The sequence below is a fragment of the Lepus europaeus genome, chromosome 20, assembly GCF_033115175.1.
Source record: "Lepus europaeus isolate LE1 chromosome 20, mLepTim1.pri, whole genome shotgun sequence".
Classification (NCBI taxonomy): domain Eukaryota; kingdom Metazoa; phylum Chordata; class Mammalia; order Lagomorpha; family Leporidae; genus Lepus; species Lepus europaeus.
This window is the reverse complement of record NC_084846.1, coordinates 24,561,587-24,583,379: the sequence shown is the minus strand read 5'-3', so window position 1 is coordinate 24,583,379 and position 21,793 is coordinate 24,561,587. Positions and strand designations below refer to the sequence as shown.

At 39.9% G+C, this 21,793-nt stretch overlaps 1 protein-coding gene across 1 annotated transcript in view; it reads right to left on the bottom strand.

Annotated features, from left to right (window-relative positions):
* Nucleotides 1-2,733: 2,733 nt before the first annotated feature.
* ITGB8 (integrin subunit beta 8) overlaps nt 2,734-21,793 on the bottom strand; it is an 88,589-nt gene continuing 69,529 nt past the window's right edge. Inside the window, exons 8-14 of the mRNA XM_062178579.1 lie at nt 20,206-20,295; nt 18,659-18,793; nt 15,270-15,675; nt 12,135-12,360; nt 11,246-11,352; nt 8,304-8,467; nt 2,734-8,212 (exon numbers count right to left, since the gene is read on the bottom strand). Coding sequence (XP_062034563.1) covers nt 8,090-8,212; nt 8,304-8,467; nt 11,246-11,352; nt 12,135-12,360; nt 15,270-15,675; nt 18,659-18,793; nt 20,206-20,295 — 1,251 coding nt within the window. The 3' untranslated portion in view covers nt 2,734-8,089. The remainder of the gene's footprint in view (nt 8,213-8,303; nt 8,468-11,245; nt 11,353-12,134; nt 12,361-15,269; nt 15,676-18,658; nt 18,794-20,205; nt 20,296-21,793) is intronic.

Here is a 21,793-nt window from a genome sequence, read left to right as displayed (position 1 = left end):
CTGTTGTATTTTATATTCATCCAATTCTTCTCAACATAAACAAGTCTGCACATTGGCTATCTCTCTACTGCATCAGAAGTGCTCAAGGGTCTCTCATTTAGTAATAATTTATTGAAGAATAAAATCTCTTTATACTAGACTATGGCACATTTGTTTTTTATAAATGGTTTACTTATTTATTTGAAAGATTGAATTATAGAGGAAGAAGGACACACACACACACACACAAATCTTCTGCTGGTTCACTCCTAAAATGGCTGTAACAGCCAGGGCTGGGTCAGGTCCAAGCCAGAGGCCTGGAACTCTGTCCAGGTCTCCCACATGGGTGGCAGGGGCCCAAATGCTTGGGCCATCATCTGCTACGAAGGGAACTGGATCAGGAGTGGAGCAGCCTGGACTCTAATCAGTGCAGAAATGGGATGTTGGCATTTCAGGCAGCAGCTTAATCTGCCTGTTTGTTTTGTAGTCACAAATAGATGTGCATGCTTCAAAAATATTGGCCTTGGTGAACTCTGGGTGGTTGATCAGACTAACATTTAATTTTGATGTCTGGATTTTTTTATAATAAATTGTTATTATCTATATGATAACAGTAGTAAGTGCATAGAAAAATAAAATGAAAACGAATCTACATATGAATATGAGTACCACTAGGGGTTAGACTTTGAATTTTTTTCCTGCTTTTGTATACTTCCAATTTTTTAAACCACAGGATCAAATAGTATGCAATTTTAGTATTAAATAACCTTTAATAGCATTAAATAGTACTTACATTTATTATTAGCATAAATTAATGTTGAAAACTATATTCATTGTTTGTGTCAACCATGTTTAATTCCAATAATACCACTTTTCTGTTCTGAAATTTCTAGAGTTGCTCTCTCCTTAGTAACCAAATTTCAGAATTCTCAGTCTAGAAATCAAGCTCTGCATAACCTAGGAACTGTAGGTTTTTTTTTTTTCTCATTATCAATGCTGATTCCTAATGGATTTCAATGACCTTGGATGAAGTCCTCACACTTTCCAGCCTTGGTCATACCTTGCTGTCCCTTTATCACTCTTATCTCTTCTTTCTACATAGCAACACTCACCTTTGTTGCAAGGCTTGGCTCAGATACTGTCCTCAATTGGCTTTCTAATAATCCCTGGACTCCAACATTTGAGTGCATTTAGCATTTTGTCAATTTTAAGACTTGTTCCTGTTTTCCTATGTAATTTTTTTGTATATATATCAGCTTCTCCAATTTATTTGTTGCATGTGTTTTGTTGAATGTGAGAACAAATGTTAACCAGTGAAACCCATCCTCACAATGCAAATGATCTTTTCTTATGGAAAGACAATTGGAACTGGATATGAATTCTGTCTTGGCTACTTACTGATTGCATGAATTTATACAAGATTCTTGGCTTCCCTGTACTTCATTGTGTTGCTGAGGGTTCAGTGAGATGTTTGTATACTTTTTTTTTAAAAAAAGATTTTATTTATTTATTCGAGAGGTAGAATTACAGACAGTGAGAGGGAGAGACAGAAAGAGAGGTCTTCCATCCGATGGTTCATGGAGAGCTGGATTGGAAGAGGAGCAGCTGGGACTAGAACTGGTGCCCATATGGGGTGCCGACACCGGAGGCAGAGGATTAACCTATTGTGCCACAGCGCCGGTGCCGAGATGTTTGTATAAATAATGCTGGATTAGGGAAGAGTACTGCTTGTCTGATATAGCATCAGATGCAATGGGTGAGGTAAGATTATTTCCTTACCCAGGCACTACTGATGGGAGAAGCAGTCAACAGCTAAAGGGAAGGCTCTGACAACTTCAGCACAGGGCACACTTTGCCAGTTGTCCCAGACAACAGAAAGGAGAGAGGAAGTGAGACCTGGGGCTGAATGTATGCCTCTTTCTCCCTTTCCACTGGTTCACATTTAGACTTGCAATGACACTTAGCTGCAAAGGAGTCTGGGAATTCCAGTCTTAACTGTGTGCTCTGTGATCCTCCAGAGGTTGATCTCATTACTAACGGGGGGAAGGGAGGAATGGGGTCCAACAACACTCATGTCCAAATCAGGATTCTGAGCTGTCCCAATAGCCAGGATGAGTTCTTGAACACTGAGGCTTCGGAGGCCCTGGGCTAGCTTCCCCTCAACTCTCCAGCAGAACACTTCCACCCACAGGTGGGTTACGCATCCCATTTCCTTCAAGTGATGGAAGCTCTTTAGGGAAAGGGAATCTGTAGACATGTCTTTACAGAATTTTTAACGTGTGCACTACCTTTCTGCTTTATTCTTTCTCCTAGGTTACATAATGGAAAGTCACAGTACACGAGTGTTTGATAGATGTCAGTTGTTTTAAGTCTGACCCTCCAGAATGCACTGTTGAATGTGTAACATTACACTTGCGTCGAGGTGATGGTGGACGTCTCTATTGGGGGAAAAGCCTGTTTTAACAGTTAGCTAATTTTTCAGTTCTTTTTTTTTTTTTTTTCACTAGGATGTTTCTTCTGTTTCCACACTTTGGCAGCTCTGGGAAGTCAAAGGACAATTATCTGGTCTCACTTATTCACCATTGGCTGTACTGTTTCCCAGGAGTAGCGTTTTTGGAATTATGCCATGTCTTCTGCCCACGGCAGAGTGTGGGGCATCACTGCATTTCCTCTCGTGACCTTGTACTAGTGCTCGGCAGCTTTGAAGGTCAAGTAGCACAAGGCAAATAAATCAGCATTCTTCACATTGGATCTTTACATTTTTATTTTAAGACATAAAGTTTCTTATTGGTTAACACCTACATTGAAACAGAATGGTGCAATAGTGAAGGGCCTTGTCATAACTGTTGTAAGCTCTGTTAGAAAAATATACATCTCACAACAAACTACAGTGTCAGCTCTTTAATAAATACATAGAACGGAAGTTAGTAGTCAATCAGCTCTATAAACAGGTTCATAGTGTAGTATGTAAAATCATCATATTCTCCAATCATCTGTATCAGTTAAGGCAATTTATATTTATGAATAATTAAAAGCCAGAAATAACAGGATACATGTGAAGTGAAAATTTGTTTCTTTCTTAGTTGATTTATATTCAAATATTTTAATTTAAAAATACATTCTATGTTAAAGTTCTTTTTACAAAGGCAGTACATGTTACGTGAGACAAATAGGGTTATGTTACTGATAATTTAAAAACATTTCTAAAATTTTTTTGCAGAGGTTTAAACAACTTTAATAAAGTAGCTGGTAAATGTAAAATAGCTTTAAAGATATGTTAAATATACACAATGGATTTCTATATTAATATGTGCAAATTTAATTTTTTTATAATTTAGAATTAAAACATTATATATTCAACATTCTCAATAAATCTGTGTACCATACTTGTCATTGTGTAGTAATCTCATCAAAATCACATTTATCTGTAGGACAGTGTAAAATTGGTAAAAGTTCTTTACAAAAATCACACATTTCCTATCTTTGATGATTGCAGTGTTTTTAAAATCATTATTGTGTTAGACAGTTTTAGCTGAAGTTGGCTGTTGAGGCTAGACACCTGATTAGAAGAGTTAGCTTACAAAGGTAAAATTTATGCAGAAAAAATATTCCAGGTAGATAAAAGAGTAGTGTTATTACTCTCAGATATTTCATTAACAGCTGCCCAGAGAGTTGAACAATTATTTCAAATAATTCAAATCACTTAAATATGCAGATTTACAACAGTCATTACACGGGCTTGAAGGCAAGTTTATCAGAGCCCATGAAAAAATGAAAAGAATGAAAATGATAACGAAGAATGAACAAGTAGGAAGACCCACGAGGAAAGTTGTTTTTCACTGCATGGATGGATTGTATCATATTTTTCTCCTGCCACTGACGTAAGACATATAAGATACTGCAAAATCTAACTATGATGGTTTCATATCGTATTTTTTCCAGTTAATTCTGTTTAAAAGTGAGATGATCATATAAAAGGATCCCTTAGAAAGGAATAGAAAATATAAAACTTTGTTAACAAAACTGCAAGAAACCCACCTAGTCGTATCAGTTAAGTTTGCTGAAACCATAATCGCTAGCGAAGAGTATAATCAGGAGCCTGAAAGAGCTGTTGTAACTTAAAGATCTGCAGTATCTGACCAGATGAGCTCTATGTAGGTTGTATGTGATATAGTTGTACTGAAAATTGGCTTCACATGTTATCATATGAGAGTTCACTCACATTCATAAGGCAAGGGATGCCCTTATAGCCATGAACATCCAGCTAACTTGGAATTAGTGTAATATGTATTCAAGCACAATATTTAACACTGCACCAATTGCAGATGCCAACAATTGCAAGATAGATCACAATTTCAGATGTTCTATGGAAAAGGTGAGTGTCTTGGAATCTATGAAATATGAACATGGAAGTGTAGAATCAATTACATGCAGCACATTTGCTGTAGCGGAATTACAAAAGAAAAGGAGAATGAACTGAACGATGCTAGTACTATATTTCTTTGCAAACGCATCTCAGTTTGCATTGGAGGAAATGGAGTTCTTAGGATCACAATAGACATGAACAGTCATAAATTAAATATATGAGTAAACAAAACAGAGCAAAAGGTGCACATAGCTGAGCTCCCAGGTCACCGTCTATCGCTTGATACTTCCATGAAAGCATATATCTCAAATTCTTCAAAAGGGACAGAAGCCCAAACAGTTATGAAAGTTTCAAAATGTGACATTGTTAGGTTTTAATGGGTCTATGCTTGTTTAGGAGCATAGACTCAAAGGCGATTTAAAATGGGTAAGGTGTATGGGAATGAAGGACTTCATTATATCAATCGATTCAGTGATTTTTTCACTATTAAGTTTATGGAGCTTGAAAGTTTAGGGCAACGTCTTGGAAACATGTGGAGGGAAAAACAGGAAGGAAAGGAAAAGTCACCGAGTGTAATCTATGTTACCAGGTACCAGAAGGAATACAGTGATGTGGAGAAAACCTTCCCATTCCATGGTCTATCACAACATACGTCAGTGTCTCAGGGATGTCTTCAATGAAGATTAAGTAAATATCTTTTAAAATATTGAGGATTCATTATTCCACGATGTGTTGCATCTGATGTATCCATCCATTAATTTTATTTATCAGTTTTAAAAAATTCACCTCCAGATATATTTATTCTGTTTAACCTTGGGCTTTTGGGGGTTACTTTTGTAAATCAATGCCAAATTAAATATTTAGGACCCTGTCAGATTTTTAGTGAATTTTTAATCTTTCAGGGAACTTCTAAGACTTAATAAATATTAGCAAATTTCCAAAAGTACAGCGAATGCCTACAAATATATGTGCGCTGCAATGTAAAGATGTCCCCAGAGAAATCAGACGCACACAGCACTCAGCTGTGTTGTAGTGTATGTATGGCACGTCTTTAAGTCATTAGAAACTTTAGGGCACAAAATGCTACCGTACCAAAGTGGTGTTCAAGTTCTAAATGTTATTAACAAACTAAAATTTCTACAGTTGTATTTAATATCAATGAAACTCAAAAGGCTCCTGTAGTCCTAGTAGTTGAAAATAGGCTTTATGTACATAAATTATTTAATCTAAGAATACCCTGTGTCCCCTTATCTTTTAATTAAATCTAACTAGTCAAATATTAATTCTCTTTTCACAAACCATTATACAGAAAATATATCAATTATTCAAGTAAAAGATAAGCTCTAAAATCTTTAAGAATTAGCTCATTAAGTTAAAAAACAAAACAAAACAACAAGAAAGCACAAGATGTCATGAGTGTAACTACAATCACCAGCTAGCACTGAGTTTCCTGTGAGAAAGTCTGCCCCTCCTTTGGTCACACTCTCTGTAGACTATGCCACTAAGGCAAACTTGAGAGGGTAGAAAAATATACATCCTTGGTTTTTAAGGATCTTATTTTATTATACTCATATGGACATTTAGTCCATATGGCATTTAGTTTACTGTTCATTAACAGTGTAATGTCCCTTTAAGAAAATTTAGCATTTGAATCATGGATATCTTCCATTTTTGTATTTTGGAAGTTGTTAGGCATCCTTTTTTTTCCCCTTTAAAATGGATAGTATGTGTGACAGGATGCAAACGCACATACGTACATAGTCTTGGGTAAGCAAAGGTTGCTCCCATGAGTGAAACACAGTGCCACGTGTTGTTCATGTCCCCAGTCTCTATATGAGGAAGCAAGTGCCATGCCATGTAGGATCATCACTGCGGGGCTGTGACAGCCAGAGGAGTTGTTGTGCAGTTGGCTTCCAGAGCAATTATGAAAGGTTTCTCAGTCCTGTCTAGGGCTGTCTTCACCACCATGCAAATATCTAGTACTTTAGCTCAAGTACTAGAAGGCAGCAAATCCGAGAACTTAGTTAAAAGATGCTTTAAATAAATCCCTTTGTGCTCATAGGCAAAACTCTGTCCTACACACAGGCCTGTTGGACCACCAGCCAGGAGACCCAGACTGACCAAGTCCATGGGGATAGAGAATTGTGAAGATTTCTTTGAGGGAGAGAGAGCGCAAGGCCTTTTTATCAAGGCCTCAAGCTGCGCACTGTACAACTGCAGGGGGCGCTATTCATCCAGGCTATGGAGTGTGTGCATTTCCCCGTGGGTGCGCCACACTGCAGTCACTTTCAGGCTGGTGAGGAGGAAACACAGGAAGCCAATATGGAGAATTTGGTTTGAATTACTCATTTCAGCATTGCTTTGAAATGTCTTCTTATGTTTTTAAGACTTCAGTAAATCCCATTTAAAAATTTTTGCCAATTGGATATCTTAAAGAGGTAGCATGATATTGTGCAATGAACACTGGCCTGGCAATAAGAAGACAGAAGCTCTTTCCTAGTGCTGTCACTTTATCAGTTGGGTGTGTTTCAAGACATCATTTAAATTTTCTGAGTCTCAGTTCCCTGACTTACTAGACAGGTGAATGAGCTTATTTATATCACCTTCCCTCTTCTGATTTTATACCTTTCTGAGTTCTGGTGGGTGTGGTTGGGGTAATCCAGAGAAAACATGACTTTCCAGGTCGCATTGAAGGGCAAATAGAGCTGCTCATTTAAAAAACCCATAACAGCTATTTGCACTCAAAACTACGAAAGAGAACTCATTCAATTGCTTGAGGCAGACTTTCTAAATGGCTTGCAGATTTTACCTTAATGACTAGACAAATGAAAGGGTTGAACAATCCATCCAGTTTACCAGGTAAAGAAGAATCAAAACACTAGGTCTGCAAACAATGAAGCTATTCTGGTTTGGACAACAGTTACAGTGTTTCTCATTAACATTCAGCCTTTAAAACCAGTATTCTAATAAAGTGACATTGTATTATTAGTTCTGTATGCAGTAGTAACTTAGCACTTATTCAGTCCAGTCATTTGTGACATATAAACTTATCCTGCAGGGGAGAAAAACAAACTACAAAGAGAAAGAGGAGAGAGTGTTAGAATTTGTAACCATCTTGAAAAAAGAAAAGATCAACACACATGCATTAAACTATACAGTTTCAGAAGCAATATCCCTTAATATTAAGCTTTCATCTGTTCACCTCTTGAATAAATGAGACACTAACCATTTATTCATCTAGTTGTTCTTGTCTACTCATTGCCAACAGTTGAAGTGTTTGGCAAAATTGGCCTAAAAGATCCGGTGTAACTACCAGATGATATTTTTTGCCTGCATGGTCAATGCAGGGATCACTGTACCCTTGTGGTGACACAATGCAACTCTCTCACAACGTTGTCTCTCTCTCTGGGAAGCATAGGAATGGAAGGTACCTGTAAAGTGTAATCAGTGCTCTTCAGATGATCTACATTCTAGGTTGATCTAAATAAGTTATATATTACAGTAAAGTGCTACAATGACACTAGTCTCAGACAGTAGTAAGACATTTTTCTCTGAAAAATTCAGCAGCTATGTGAGTCACATGATGATGAGGATGCTTGGCAATCTTCACTCGAGTCCATCCAGCAACCGGCACAATCTGGAACAATCTGTCTCCTCCTGTGACTTTTAGAACTATCCTTTTTAGGAGCAGTTATTGAAAAATCAGTTTCCCACAAAGTACTTTTTTAAATCTTTTTTTTTTTTTTAGAAGTTGCACCTGAAAGTTTCATGAGCATTTAATTTACTGATATCCAATTTTATCTCTTCAGGTTTCTCACGTCGGTAGGTTACTGCTCTTGTGCAAACACTCTGCAGAATCAGCTTATCCTTGACGGAGAAGAAATATTGTTGTTAGTTAAGGGCCTAAATATTGTAGCTAGACAATAATTACTGGCAGCATTTTTTTTAATTCACTGACCTTTTTTGAGGCTGACACTCTGTAATCTGAGGAGGACTTGATTTTACTGCTATTCCATTGTAGTATCACTTGTCTAATGATCAGGATTTTAAGCAACCCAATCAAGAATGTGACTATGAATATGATGAAAAAAATCCTCAAGTAGCTTGGGCTAGAGAAACACTCTGTAATAAAGTAAACAAATAAATGGATTAAAAATCAGAATGAGGAGATCAGAGGATGGTACCAAGCAACTTATGCTGAGAGCTCAATGAATAGGACCAGAGATATTTGCAAACCTATATTTTTAAAATAGGGGATTCACATGACATGATTGCTGGCTCAAAAAAGTATTCTCTCTAATTTTATTGCATATTTCTTATAAAAATATTTTCAATAGAAAACCTCCCTTAGGGGAATATCCATGCTAATGGGATTCAATAACATTTTTTTTTTTTTTTTTTTTGCAGCTTGATGCTTTAATTGTATTAACTGGAATGTGTCCAAATCCCTTAACCAAACATAATTTTATCCATGACAGAGAAAAGGACACTTTTTGTAGTGTTTACTGTTGATCACTAAGTGGAAAATAGGATTTTAAACAATTATCTAACAGCTCTGGGCATGAGCATATGTTTCCCTTATTATTATGTTGCACACCAGTAATGGAAAATAAAGTAAACAGCTACAGAATCTAAAATCGGTACTAGATGAATAAATATTTCCTCTGAAGTTGCAGTGTAGGTTTTCATTATTATTACACATGGCTTCTCCAGGAAATGGGAGTGTCCAGTTTGGGACAGCACTCAGATCTCTTCCTCAATTTTATTAATTTCTTTTTTTCACTCGTCTGGTAGCTAAATCTACTCTATTTTCTACTAAAATTTCCACCCTATTTTTTTCAAGGACAGATAATTTCCAGTTGGAGGGGAAAAAAGCAGCAGTGTGAAGAGCACGCTAGATCTCTGCTTCAGCACCAGGCCTCTGGCACAGCGTCCTTGGAAAGTGGACAGGCTTGGTTGCTGCCAGCGGTATTACTCTAATCGCAGGGGAACATGGTTGCACAATAGACAAGTATTCCAGGGAACTCAACAGCTGTCCCAGATTCAGAAAGTGACTTCCTGGCTAAAGAGGCATTTGTGCCTCTGCCCATTCTCCAGGCATGGGGAGGAGCCCTTGAATGTGAGAGGTCTCCAGGGAGGGGACTGGCCAAGGCCTGGGGTAGTCCATCCCCAGTTCATGGGTGATCTGAGTTAGAACTCCCAGGAACCAGCACCATGGGGCTCTTGGATCCACCAAGAGCTTGGTGATGAGAGGCAAGGGGTGCTCTCTCCAGCCGGGAAGGCTGAGGAGCCTTCCTGCTGGTCTGCAATCAGTTAACTTGAAAGAACGTACAAAGGCAGAGGCCCCAGGGCTCCTCCTGTGGAACAGGAACCCTAAATGCCAGAGTAGGGCTCCTGCCGTATCGGGGCAGACTCCAAGGCGCTCTCAAAATGGTGCCCTGGAGCCTTCCGCAGTGACTCGCGGGGTCACAACGCGCAGGATGCATTTTGTCATCTGCCTTGGCTGACTCCAGACCAGTCACCCAGCCAAGCAGATGCTCAGAGGGGGCACGTGGCTGGATTCCCCTCTCTGGCCTCCTGCCCGGTGGGAGCTTAGCCAGAGAGACCGAAAGAACACTCTTTAAGTGTGATTGAGCGGGCGGATCTCAGAGGTGCCTAAAGAAGCCTTTTCTCCACTCCTTGCACAAGAGTTGTGACGAGGAGGGGATCCCCCTCACAGCTGACACATTTTAGGGTCGTTTCTAACAGGGTAGGGTAGAAGACACTTGCAGGGTGCAAATCCCCTACCTTTTCAACCGTTGCTAGGGGTGGTCAAACATTTTCCTCTGACCCAAGCTTTTCTTAGTTTTGGTCACGCCGGGGCTTTTCCTAAGAAGTTTTAGGCAATTTTTTTTTTATGGTAACAACAGTTAAATCAGAGGAGTGTTTACTGAACATTATAAATGACATGTTGATAGCGAGGGCCCTTTTATTAGAAAAGGCACTTGGCTTTCTGGAGTGATTGCTGTCGCCCCAGCTGGCAGCACATGGATTCCGTTCAGAGCCAAATCCATTACGGGCTAAGCCCAGTGTGGTTGCAAAGCAAAAGGGAGAGAAAGCCCTGGTGAAAGTTTGCTCTTGCGTTCCACCTCTGCAAGAGCTGCATTTTTTCTTACTGGCGTGGTGGTGGTGGTGGTGGTGGGGCAGCCCCGAAATAGTAGATGCAATAGGAATGTTTCCAATGAGGACACGATTTCAAGGTTTATTCTAGTTCAGATAACGTTCCATACCTCAAACCTGCACAAAGCTGGCTCTGGCTTTTTGGGTTCTACGGAGTTTTTAGTTTAAGCAGCCTTTAGGCACAGGTCTCATGCATTTCCCCTATTTCTGTGTCATCTTTAGATGCCTCTTTGATGGCCTTTTCAATTTGTTATTGCCTCCGTTTCACAGATGAGAAAAACTGAAACCCAGGGAGATTTTCTAGGGGGGCTGAGAATTCTCTTTTGAAAATGATTTATTTATTTATTTGTTTGTTTGAAAGGCAGAATGACAGGAAGTGGGGTGGAGGACAGAGAGAGCAAGAGCTAGAGCGAGAGCAAGAGCGAGAGCGAGAGTGAGAGCAAGAGCGAGCGAGCGAGAGAGAGAATCTGCCATCCACTGCTTCACTCCCTAAAAGCCTGCAACAGGGCAGTTGCTGGGTGGGCTAGGCTGAAGCCAGGTGCCCAGAACTTGATCTGGGTGTTCCATGTGGGTGGTAGGAATACAAGGAATGGATCCATCATTGCTGCCTCCCAGGGTGTGTCTCAGCAGGAAGCTGGAATCAGAAGTGGAGCTGGGACTGCAGGTACCTCAGAGGGGACTTAACCTCTACGCCCACCAAACGCCCTTCCCCAGTGCCTTGATTGTCCAGTGTTGGTTTACCTGATGCCTGCTCCACATAAGGTTGTTCCATGGAAGCACATGAGGTTCTACACTGATCAAGTATAGCTTGGGACAGATTGTGAGGGTGAAGGCATTGCACACAATTCCTGAAGGGGAAATGGAAGGGAAAATCTTTATTCTTTAAAAAAGTGTTAGCTGTCAAATGTTCTGTGAGAAATACAAGAACACATCTGCAATGACCAGACAGTTTAAATTTCAACAGGTTCATTAGAAATAACTCCATCATTATATTGAAATACTGCATTTCCAAATTAACCAATAATTAACAGCTAATTATCAAATCAGTTATTGGGGAATTACTTAAATTAAAAACTATTATTGGGACATTAATTATTAGAAACTAATAAATAATGATGTCACCTTCATTTAACATATTAATCACTTTTAGAGGACTTCATAACCATTCTCATTCTTTATCATTAAAATAGAGTAATAACAGCTAACATGTATTCTATGATTACCATGTACCAAGAACAAAGGTGGTATTCTTACATGAAGCATTTAATTTATTCAGAATTGTACCATGGTATTATTATACTGATTTTCAATATCAGCAAACAAAGGCATGGAAACTTCTAAAGCTTGTCCTAGATCACATAACCAACTAATAATAAACTGGGTAGCCCATATGTTCAGGAACCTATTTCAAAAACACTAAGGCCACAGTGAATTTATTCCGATGCTTCCAAAGCTGTCTACAGCAAAAGGTTTGACTCTCCAACTCCGGATCTCTAAAATCCACTCAACACTTTTTAGTGTAATGGTAAGAATTCACCAGGCAACTTTCAAGACTAAGAAATGCAGGAATGAGAACACGTAGCCCTCACGAGGGCTGCTGTAAGACTGACTGGAGACACAGGAATCATACCAGTTTTCACTGCAGGCTGTAGGACATGTGGGACAGTGTTCACAGAAGCGACCGATGCTCCTGGGATCGCTGCACTCGCACCTGCCACACACACACGTGCCTCTTCCGCTGCACACTTGGCCCTTGGAATTGACACAGTGCTGGGCTGCTGCTGATGGGCACTGGCACCGGTCCCCTTCCCAGCCACTGAAGCATTGGCACCTGCCCGCTTCACACTCTCCGTGCCCTGCAACACAGACACCCCAGGACCTCAGTTGCCGAGCCCTTGATTTTGTGAAGAGCTCCCAGATGTGGATTCCCATCCCATCTCCTTGGAAACACAATGATGCTCAAGTGAGGCGGAGCAGCGCTGTTTTCTATTTGGTTGACATCTACAATGCCAGGATTTAGAGGTAGCTATTTGCAAAGCAGTTCTATTGTAGACCGTCTCCCGATGCTAATGTATTGGGCTAACATGTGTCCAGGGTGTCCCCAAGTCACTGGCGGCCCAGTCACTTGAGTGCCCTTGCCCGGTGTTAAGTTAAAAGCACACAAACTATAAAGAAGCGACAAAGGCTGCAGTAATGTTGTCTGAGTTGAAATCAGTAAAATAAGAGTATGAGTGAGTATGAGTGAGTAACGTAAATCTCTCAGCCTTGTTATTACAAGTCTGGGATAACTGAGAGTGCTTCTTGCTGCCAACACCATTTAAAGATACTAGGAAGCAGACTGACTAATCCTTTCACACCCTCAGTACATTTAAAATTACATTTAAAAGATTTAACAGGCATATAACATTGTATGTATCTGTGAGGAATCATGTGATCTTTTGGCTCGTGCACACATTTTGAAATGTGCTATCAGCGTAAAAATAGTTCTCTTTTCAGACATTTAGCATGTCTTTATGGTGAAAGCAGCCAAAATTCCATCTTCTAGCTTGCTGGTTTTTGAGAGATACACGGTACATTAACTTTATCTATGGCCACCCTGTACAGTAGACTCACAGACATTCCTACTCCTTTCTAGCTATAACCTAGTGCTCCTAATTAAGCTTTCCCCAACCCTTCTACCTCCCTTGCCTCCTCAGTCTCTTGTAGCCATCACTATAACCTTCATTTCTATGACATCACCATCTCCAAATATGAGTGAGATCATGTGACCCTTGTCTTTCTGTGCTTGGTTTGCTCTGCTTAGCAGTTTCAGTCATGTTGTTACAAATCACAAGATTCCATCCTTTTTATGTCTGAGTGGTATTCCTTTGTGTAATAGCTTAATGGGGCATGTCCTTAACTACATGGTGAGCTCTTATTAGGTGATAAATGAAAAAAAAAATAAACAAGATGGTATGTGTTTGGAGGGGTGGGGTGGAGGCACTTATGCACACAGGCAAGTTGAAGTAATGTTTTCTATATATAATTAAACAGATGTTAGACTGAATAAAGTAGCCAAAGTTTAGTATGGCAAAGGGAACTAGAAATCATAAGGGGCTTACATTTTATTGGGGTATATAATGTTTCCTAAATGCACGTGTCCACAAATCAGCCGATCTGCATTCACTCCTCCCTCCCTCCCTCCCTCCCTCGCTTCCTTCCTTCCTCTCCCACTCGCTCTGTCCCTTCTCCTATGCTGAGCACCTTACAGTGACTGCCCCAGGGTCCACGGCAGGATCAGCCCAGTGTAAAACTAATGAGCTCCAGGCCAAACAGACGTCTGCCAGACTCTGTTGCTCTGTCGGCTGTGTGCCAAGCCCTAGCCAGCTGACCTGTGAACATGTGTTTTTCCCTGCAGAGGAAATGAGTGGCGAAAACGCATGTCAGCCCTGCAGTGTGCACTTCAGCACAGGCAGTTCAAAACAGATCCTCCCCGCCTGCAGCTCAGAGCGCCAGAGTCCTACAGAAGGGCTCGTTCTTGAATTTTTGACATTTCACTGTAATCACAGTGGGATCCTCATTGTATTTGAAATTTGTTTGAGAGACTGGATGCTGTAGGAGACGATTTCAGTAAATTCTTTCTCCCCTCTGTAAAATATTTCTCATCTCTGTAACATGCAGTAGACAAACTGCTGATTCATTCTTATGTCACCTAGAAATCTAATTCATCCTACTCACAATGCCAGTTACAGCTGAATAAATGCTTGGGATTTAAAATATTTTATGTACGTAACAGGGTATAAAGGCAACTTGCCATCACATGTTTAGGTGCTGTAGGACCATTTTTAGTTTATATAAGAATATAAAATTTATTTTTTATAAGTTTGTTATTTCTATGTCCTTAGGACAACGAACTATTTCTGCTCATCAGTAATTTAACACATATTTGCTAAATGAAAATATTACCAAGGTTTTTTTTTTTTTATAATACGTAGACTCAGCACATTGTTACAGGGACGTTTCCACAGAAATGACTGTTTATTTAAGTCATTTAAAAATAATACTTTGCTTTAATTTCCAAATGTGTACAAATTTTCTCTAATCTAACCTCTAGGTGGCAGTAAACTTAATTAGCCCATAGGAATTGTGATAACTTCATTTTCTGTTTGGTCTGTGTGTGGCCTCGGGAGCTAATCTTCCAGATTACTTAGTAAAACAGCATTTTCCTAAAGAATGCTGTTCTTTGGCAATTCTGTTGCTAGTGGTTTTCAAAAATTGACTGGAGAGATTTAAATTATGCAGATTTATAATTCCAGCTACAATCATGCATTGAGAATTTTCCAGTGAATGAAAAGTATATTTTTATAGCTCAGTTCTCATTATCCTGATAGAAATAAAACCCTCTGAGTCAACTGGGGGGAGTGACCATTAACCAGAATGAATCAGGTCCTTCTAGAATATCTGATTCTTCTAGAAGGTGGGTCAGCCATCATCAGCCATTTCCCTTTCAGATAGCTATCTTTATGAGATCAAGGAATACATGGAAATGACAATTAACTTTAGTCTTTATTTTAAAGTATTTCTTGCATGAAGTAAGCTAAAATATAAATAGCAAAATTTGAGGCGATAGACCTCATGCTGTTTCCTAATCCCACACATTAAGAAACATTGAAAATCAAATTCAGATTCAGAGGTGGTCATTTGTAAGATGAGACGTAAAGGGACTCTCACTGACACGCCAGTGTCTTTGTGACCACAAAGACGGACTGTGTCCACCCATACTCACCAGCACACAGACTGCCATGGTGATAGGGACAGGAAAAGTCATCTTTTTCACAGTATTTTCCATACACTTTTCCAAGCTTCATCTTGTGACACAGGCATTTCCCACAAACGCAAACCCCTCGGCCACTGCACATGGGTTGGTCCTCGTGGGCCTTGCAGCTCTGGCCAGGAGACTGCTCTTCCTCATGATGACACTGACTCTCCTGGCACTGGGGACACACGGAATCCAGGGGTGCTTCTTCGGCACACTTCGCTGCACCTCCTCTGCTGGCCTCACACTCACAGCCGCAGTTCTGGTGTATATGGATTTTACTGGTTTCATTGAACCCAATAGGTTTGATTATTGCATAGTTCTTCCCTCCTGCGACACTGCATTTTTCCATTGTCACTGTCACATTGAAGAGCACCTAAATTGAGGATGAGGAAATAGATTTACATACATTGATTATTTTATCACCAATATTATAACTGCTAAGATTTGAATTGATAATATACTATCCTAAAGACATGAGTAATATTTGTAAAATACACATGAATCTCTTTCATAAGTAGATGCAGTTTTCCTTTTCAAGGTCATTTGCTTCTTAATTAATACCTAATTATTAATTAATTCAGTCATTTATTTCTTAATTACTACTAATAATTAATAAATTAATAACTAGGGAGTTGAAGGATGCCATGGTTGCTATTATTGCACCATTAAAGAGACTAAGCCTATTTAAAGCATCTACTCCACCTTTATGATTAATTTCTTAGAAGATTTGAGAAAGAATAGAGCATTGGTCTGAATTCAGTCCCAAAACGTGGGATTATTGAATACCTGGTGCTAGAGATAGAACAAATAAACCCAAGCAAAGGGCTCTGCTCAGCTGGTATAAAACCCTGAGATGAGATACTCAACCAGCTTTCTTTCTTTCCTGTTTTCTAGGGTTCTAAGTAAAGTTTCAGAGTCACATTTTCTTTTATAGAGGGTACCAAAGGAGGAAAATATGACCTTTTCTATGATCAGTCAAGGACAAAAGATTTAGACGTCTCATTCTCAAATCTTACATCTTCAAGATGGGGTCAAATATTTATCCCAGAGGGAAGAGTTACTCCGGAGCCAAGGAGGAGGACCACCAGGCTTTGGTTTCCCTCCTGAAACTACAATGCCCTTCCCTTGGCCACTTTTTCCGTTTGCTCTATTTCTTCTTTTTGCACAACACAATTGGTTTGATGTGTCTACTTATAGTTGACCTGCCTTACCATCTTCAGGTCATTTGTCACATAAGAAGGTTGTATATTTTGTGGTCTTAAACAGAAATCTATTCAATTAGCATATATGTAATTAAATATACATAAAATCTAAATGTAAGTTTATTTATGCATAAGGAAGTAGAATCAGTCTCATTAAAATCAATACAGTTGGTTTGCACTTGAAATATTTTTTTTGTTTTTAGGATTGTTAAGGATTAACAGATGTGTAGGGTAATGTGGCCCCTGCCATTCCTAACAGTGGAACAAAACTTAGGGTTGATGTAATTAGGAAGGAGGCAAATGAATATTCCTCAGAGCCAAACTGCTTATGTTACTTGGTTGAAAGTGGAGGGGGGCCGGCGCCACGGCTCAATAGGCTAATCCTCCGCCTTGCGGCACCGGCACAACCGGGTTCTAGTCCTGGTCGGGGCGCTGGATTCTGTCCCAGTTGCCCCTCTTCCAGGCCAGCTCTCTGCTATGGCCCAGGAGTACAGTGGAGGATGGCCCAAGTGCTTGGGCCCTGCACCCCATGGGAGACCAGGAGAAGCACCTGGCTCCTGCCTTTGGATCAGCGCAATGCACCAGCTGCCACGGCCATTGGGTGAACTAACGGCAAAAGGAAGACCTTTCTCTCTGTCTCTCTTTCTCACTGTCCACTCTGCCTGTCAAAAAAAAAAAAAAAAAAAAAAGTGGAGGGGAAAAGGGATGCAGGCAAAGAAGAGGGGGAAAAAAATAAGAAATCAGGAAAATATTTTTTCTAAAATAGAGATTTTTGAAAGAAAGAACTACTCATAAGAAATTGTGTTTCATAACTACCTTTTGCTAGTAAAAGTTTTCTCTGTATTTAAATCATAAATATTTTGTAAACTGCTGTGTGATACCTTTTGAACAAAATCCAAAGAGTGATTATAGAGGGAACTATAGAATTAGAAGCTTGAAATAATTATTTTAAAATATACAGCTCAGAGGAAAAATATATGTGCTATTGCAGATTCTAAAATTTCCAAGATGCAATAATATATTCTAATTAAGGAGAAAGGAAAATTCTTTATTTTTGATCTTAGAATAATAGGACTTTCCATTTCTTTCAATAACTCTTTACCTATAGCATGCCACTAAAGTAATTAACAATACCATAATACCTGAGAGGTGGAAGAAACAGGGATTAGAAATCCTATAGTCCCAGCCACTTATCTAAAATGAAATGAATAGGGTGTGTGTTTGGCAAGGGGTCAGGTCTCCACTTGGGGCACCTGCAGGTCAGAGACCTGGATGTGAGTCCTGGCTCTGTTTCTGATTTCAGCTTCCTGCTCATGTGCACTTTGGGAGGCAGCAGGTGATGGCTGATGGTTGATGGATCCCTGCCACCCACATGAGAAACCTGGCATTCGGGGAGTCTCCCCCTCCCCCCACCCAACTCTCTGCCTTTCACATAAAAATTAAATAAATGTATAAAAAGGTTAAAATGAGGCAATTACTGCCCCAAGAGGTGAACGACTCAGTGAAAATCAGTTTGCCTTTCCAGGATTGCACTCTGGCCATCCTCAGAGAATATGTCCTCTGCTCCCCTGTGCTGCTGGGGGTGATCGGGGCCTCATCCTTTACAGTTAAGTGATGCCACTTCTCCTTTCTTAGGAGATTCTTAGTAAGTGTCCCAACCTCCTCACTCATGCTGAGTGTACCAGCGCCATCACGAAGTGAAAGACCTCAGAATTCTCAGCCTTCATCCTCTGCTCCCTCATTCCCACTCTTTTCTGTGTCTTAATGCTTTCAGTTTCACATTCACTCTGAAAACCAGCAGATTTGAAACCAAAATGGCACTCTTATCGCCACTAGGTCCGAGACAATTTATTGAAGAGATGTGACTTTTCTAACCTATGCTGGCTGTGACAACCGCTTTAGGAGCTGCTCATTATTATTAAGGAAGAGCTTAATTGAATATATTGATTTATTTTAACTTGAGAGTTAATGAGAATAGTCAATTGAATTAAAACAAACAGGAACATTGTGAAGAGACGATGTAAGATACATGGAGCATAAATAAGACGCTTGGAATAAATATGTCAAGATGTCAATAGTGCTTTGATTTTTCTATGAACAAGCACGCCAAACAACTTGGTTTCCTGTAAGTCAGAACGGCTCACTCAAACGTACCTCGTCACTGCTTGTTACGTTGCTGCATCCTTCCGTGCCGAGCTTCCTGGCCCCATCTGGACAGATGGCTGTGACGTTAAAGTAGACGCCTGGCACCTTGCTTTCCACCTGCACTTTCACCTCTGAAATGAGTTTCTGCAGAGACATCATTTTTTTAATTACGCTCTTATCGTCGTTTCAAACGTAAGCAACGAAGCAGAGTCAAGCTTATTAAATCATTCTAGACTCAGCTGTTAACTAAATCCAAGAGTCTGCTCTGCAAAGGATGAATAAGAACCACATTTTCACAGCGACCTGAGAATATGTGAAATACTGAAGGGTTAGATTATCTGCACAGAAATGCTTCTATTTTCCCACGTATTTCCCATGACTGTGCGTTTTGATCATTTCAAAGAGATTTCTCACTCAGCCTGTGTTACAAAGATAATCATTTTAAATCCAATAATACTGACACATATTTTAAAGAAAACATTGAGAACACATTCATCATCACAAGTGGTCATTTTCGACAGCTTGAAGTGTGGAACACAGCTCTGATGCACTCAGCTGCTAAAGTTCGGCTTCCAACACTTCAGACTGACATGGAAGCCAAATGCCTACTGATCTAGGACTATGAGATTACAGTTTCAGGGGGAGACCATTGCTATACTGCAGACACAAGAAGCACCTGATAGATGTCCTAGCAGATTCTTCAAGGCCTGGAGGTGAAGAACAGCTGGAGTTTGCTCCTGCTTCTTCAGCTCATGAGCTGGGTAACCATTGGTTAATTTGCTTAGTTTCTCTGCACCTTGGTTTCTACAAATGTATTTGTAAAATGGACTACTGACCCTTGTCATATAGGTCAAATGTGAGGACCATATGAGATCATATGTGGAAAATGACTGGTTCTTAGTGGCATGAAAATAATTGTCACTATCATCAAAACATCGAAACATGTTCTAACCAGAAATGACCCAGTTTTAGAGAGCAGATATTCAAATTCTTGGCCATCAGCATCCAATCAATAAGAGAGTAAGAAGGTAGCTATTAAGGTGATTCTTTTCATCAAACTATTTCACAAAACTGCTAAAATAATTGGATAATTGTCTGACCACAGAGACCCAACAGAGTCCTCTTAGTAACCTCTATATCTCAGATAGTTCATTTCCCTTGGTGGATTTTTTGCTTTAAATAATAGTGTGAATTTCTTATTTTACTTTATGACATGGGACTTGTGCAATGTCTTGGTAATAAAGTATACTGCATAGCCATGGTTTGGTGACTTCTTGAACTTTGAATTTGGAAGGAAGTTGGGGTATCCTCCAGCCCAGTCTTATTTTCTTGTGAATGGGGATAATTGAGGGACAGAAAGCTGAAGTAACTTTGCCAAGGTACCATTCCTAGTAAAGCTAGGGCTAAGCTCCAGGTTCCTAATTCCTAATGTTCTTTCAACCACTCTTCTCAACATTTATATCTTGCCAAAGAATATACATATAATTTATATCTTGCCACAGAAATCAGGATTAAAAGTTATTGTCTGCAGAAACTTGGGTGAAATATATGCATACCTGATAGGCTTCTACTACCAAATTATTGAGGTTTGCAGCCTTTGATTCTATTTCACCAGCAATGGTACCAGGCAAGAGGGGTAGAAGGTCCTAGAAGACATATCAGTAGCATTTATGTAATGACAATAGTATGCAGTGGTTTAACAGTCAGCAAATATTAAAACTTTCTTATATTTCTCAGAAAAAGGTGAGCTATTGTGAGACACAAAGAAAAATATAAGCAACCTAGAAGGGCAGTCACAATATATACTCCTGAAATGGTAGTGAGTGTGAGTGTGTGTGTGTGTGTGTGGCTGTGCATGAGTGTGCATGACACAATGGCCTAAAAACCTAATCTCCAACCACACACCAGTGTGTCCTGAAGTATCTTCCATGGAACATAGCCCCAAAAGATTTTAAACATGAAATGAGTTTGGAGGGGAAAGAAAGAAGTTCTGCATTTTATTTCTTACCCTTAGGGACTCATAACACACACCCACAGTTTAAAAGGATCAGAACAGCCTTGCAATTTAGAAATCATTTAATAGTATTTAATATGGTATTCCTAATCCTGCCTAGGTTATCAGGCTTTTTTCTCATGTACCATATATAAATATTTTACAGAGCTGCTGCTTCACAGAACACCTCTAGGAAACACAGGGCCAGAGTGGGGGACACATCACAGTCACAAGGAGAAGCTTTATGGGGCAGGTGTTCCAGATGGGGTCCTTAATAATTACAGAGAAAAGTCTAAGTATTCTTAGGAGGAAATGAGAACAAGGTCTACCAGAGGTAGAGATGAAGCAGAGAGAAGAAAGCAGTTTCACTAGAATGCAGGGTGCATTTTTTATAAGGAAGGAGATGGCAAAGTGTCTCAGAAATCCATTAATTCACTCATTTTTCTACTCCACAAGTATCATCAGATTCCTGCAGCATGCCCGCTGCCACAGAAACCAAAGATGTGGTGTCACAGATCATAGGAAAAACATACAGATTCTTAAAATTCACTTATCCAACTTTTATTAGATGCCTATTGTACAGCCTTTACTATATAGCCTATACTACATATGTACATATATTACTATATAGCCTATACTTCATATTTTCTATCCATCAGTTTCATAAACCATAGTCCATATGAAGCTATAGAGATCTGCACAGACCCTTGTGAGAGGGGCAGCGAGCAAACATTTGAGAGCAAGGACCATGTCCTGGAGGAGCTGATGCAGGACTGCATCTTAAAAGCTGAGTACCGTGGCCAGGGAGTGCAGTGGAGGATGGCCCAGGTTCTTGGGCCCTGCACCCCATGGGATACCAGGATAAGCACCTGGCTCCTGACATCAGAACAGCGCGGTGCGCCGGCCGCAGTGCGCCTACCGCAGCAACCATTGGAGGGTGAACCAACGGCAAAAAGGAAGACCTTTCTCTCTGTCTCTCTCTACTGTCCACTCTGCCTGTAAAAAAAAAAAAAAAAAAAAAAGCTGAGTACGAGTTAAACAAGGGATGATGGAGATTGGCATCCAGACACAGGGGTGTGGCAAGCAGCAAGAGCAAAGGCACAAAGGAAAGAGAAGGCCTGATGTGTACATGCAGAGGAGGAGGAGGCGCC